A 2500-nucleotide genomic window follows, 5' to 3' on the forward strand; every position below is an offset into this window, starting at 1 on the left:
CTGTGGGAAACTAAAACTATACCCGCAGAATAGGCAGTGGAAAACAACGACTTTGTAAACCTCCCAAGAACTCTTCAAATAAGCAAGTTTCTTCTTGCTAGGGTATGCGTGTGTGTGTGTGTGGGGGGGGGGGGGGTCTATTCATTGCTGTGCCATACCCCGGAGGCCACGGCGGTTAATGTACTTCATTTATCAAAATTTTGTTGCCTCATACATATACACAAAGTATTACTGAACTTTAAAGTAAACAATCTAAAGAGCGCACCCTGTTTATGCCAAAAGTAATGTTAATCTGTTCCTCAATGACCCCCTGAAACCCACCCATGGACCGCAAGGGGAGCTCCTGCGATGGGGGGGGGGGGTCTGGTCACGCCTGTATGCCAGCGGTAATCCATTTGTTTCATCTTATAATCGTTTATACGTATATTCATTATTTATCATTATTTCGCGACGTTGGAATGAGATGTCGGGATCTCTCTGCAACTCACCACCGAGGGAGAGAGACAACGAGGCGAGGAGTGTTTGGCCACCTTTGGTAGGGGAAAGGAGCTCTTTTTCGCTCTCCTCGAGCTCGATTTCGCTACTTTCCTGACTCTCTTTAAAAGGATATTTACAGGAGGAGACAGACACTGAGTAGCCTCTCTAATGCTAGCTTTATTTTTACATATTTAACTTTGAAAAGTTATAATGGATGAGCTAAAAGATCTGAGGGTCTGAAACTTTGTCGAAAAATACATCAAACATGTAGATCATCAGGTAATTTCATTTACACTAAACACAACGGACCGCGCAGGGGAAATCGCCTCTTGAGAACTCCGGCCCTCAAGTAACAAGTAAGCAAAGAGAAGTACCATTACCCGCCTTCATGACGCCTTCCTCAGCTAATGCACCCTCCTTGATCTCCGCCCGCCGCAGGCCCCCGGGTAGCGCCCCGCCAGCACCATGAGCGCGGTGGTGAGGCGCCTGGCCTCCTGCTTGCCCCAGGATGCGGCCTCCTCGCGAAGAGCATCCTGCGGCTCCTTGGACATCGCCGCATCCCTCGCCAACTCGGAGGCCACGTCCCGGGAGCGCTGTGCTTCCATCGGCGCGCAGGACCTCCAGAAGGAGCGGCCGACGGCGGAGTACCAGAAGCACAAGAGGCCCTCCTTAGACCTGTCCTGCCTCACGCCCAGGTGGGTGGGCGCGGGCGGCAGAGCCCGGTGGGGGAGAACGCGAGGGAGGTGAGGGCGGGGAGACGGAGGCTTATTTTATGGGAAGGAATTTGCTGGTTGGTCTCTCTCGGCCTCACTCGCCCTCTCCCTCACCCTCTCCCTCTCCCTCTCCCTCTCCCTCACCCTCTCCCTCACCCTCTCCCTCACCCTCTCCCTCACCCTCTCCCTCACCCTCTCCCTCACCCTCTCCCTCACCCTCTCCCTCACCCTCTCCCTCACCCTCACCCTCTCCCTCACCCTCACCCTCTCCCTCACACTCTCTCTCACCCTCTCTCACCCTCTCACCCTCTCTCACCCTCTCACTCACCCTCTCACTCACCCTCTCACTCACCCTCTCACTCACCCTCTCTCTCACCCTCTCTCTCACCCCCTCTCTCACCCTCTCACTCACCCTCTCACTCACCCTCTCACTCACCCTCTCACTCACCCTCTCACTCACCCTCTCTCTCACCCTCTCTCTCACCCTCTCTCTCACCCTCTATCTCACCCTCTATCTCACCCTCTATCTCACCCTCTATCTCACCCTCTCTCGTACCCTCTCTCGTACCCTCTCTCTCACCCTCTCTCTCACCCTCTCTCTCACCCTCTTTCTCACCCTCTCTCTCACCCTCTCTCTCACCCTCTCTCTCACCCTCTCTCTCACCCTCTCTCTCACCCTCTCACTCACCCTCTCACTCACCCTCTCTTTACCCTCTCTTTACCCTCTCTTTACCCTCTCTCTCACCCTCTCACTACTCTCTCTCTCACCCTCTCACTCACCCTCTCTCTCACCCTCTCACTCACCCTCTCTCTCACCCTCTCTCTCACCCTCTCTCTCACCCTCTCTCTCACCCTCTCTCTCACCCTCTCTCTCACCCTCTCTCTCACCCTCTCTCTCACCCTCTCACTCACCCTCTCTCTCACTATCTCTCACCCTCTCTCTTACCCACACTCTCACCCTCTCTCCCACCCTCTCACTCACTCACTCTCCCCCCCATTCTCACTCTCACTCACTCTCACCCTCATTCTCACTCTCTCTCTCACTCACTCTCACCCTTACTCTCACCCTCTCCCTCTCTCTCACTCACTCTCACTCTCACCCTAACTCTCACTTTCACTCACCCTCTCCCTCACCCTCTCCCTCACCCTCTCCCTCACCCTCTCCCTCACCCTCTCCCTCTCCCTCACCCTCTCCCTCACCCTCTCTCTCACCCTCTCTCTCACCCTCTCTCTCACACTCTCTCTCACCCTCTCTCTCACCCTCTCTCTCGCCCTCTCTCTCGCCCTCTCTCTCGCCCTCTCTCTCGCCC

At 55.3% G+C, this 2500-nt stretch overlaps 1 protein-coding gene across 1 annotated transcript in view; it reads left to right on the forward strand.

The window, feature by feature from the left end:
• Positions 1-2500, forward strand: part of LOC125041507 — a 36275-nt gene that overhangs the window by 827 nt on the left and 32948 nt on the right. The window contains exon 2 of the mRNA XM_047636523.1: positions 916-1172. Coding sequence (XP_047492479.1) covers positions 943-1172 — 230 coding nt within the window. The 5' untranslated portion in view covers positions 916-942. The remainder of the gene's footprint in view (positions 1-915; positions 1173-2500) is intronic.

Source organism: Penaeus chinensis, chromosome 3 (assembly GCF_019202785.1).
Source record: "Penaeus chinensis breed Huanghai No. 1 chromosome 3, ASM1920278v2, whole genome shotgun sequence".
In the NCBI taxonomy this organism is placed as follows: Eukaryota; Metazoa; Arthropoda; class Malacostraca; order Decapoda; family Penaeidae; genus Penaeus; species Penaeus chinensis.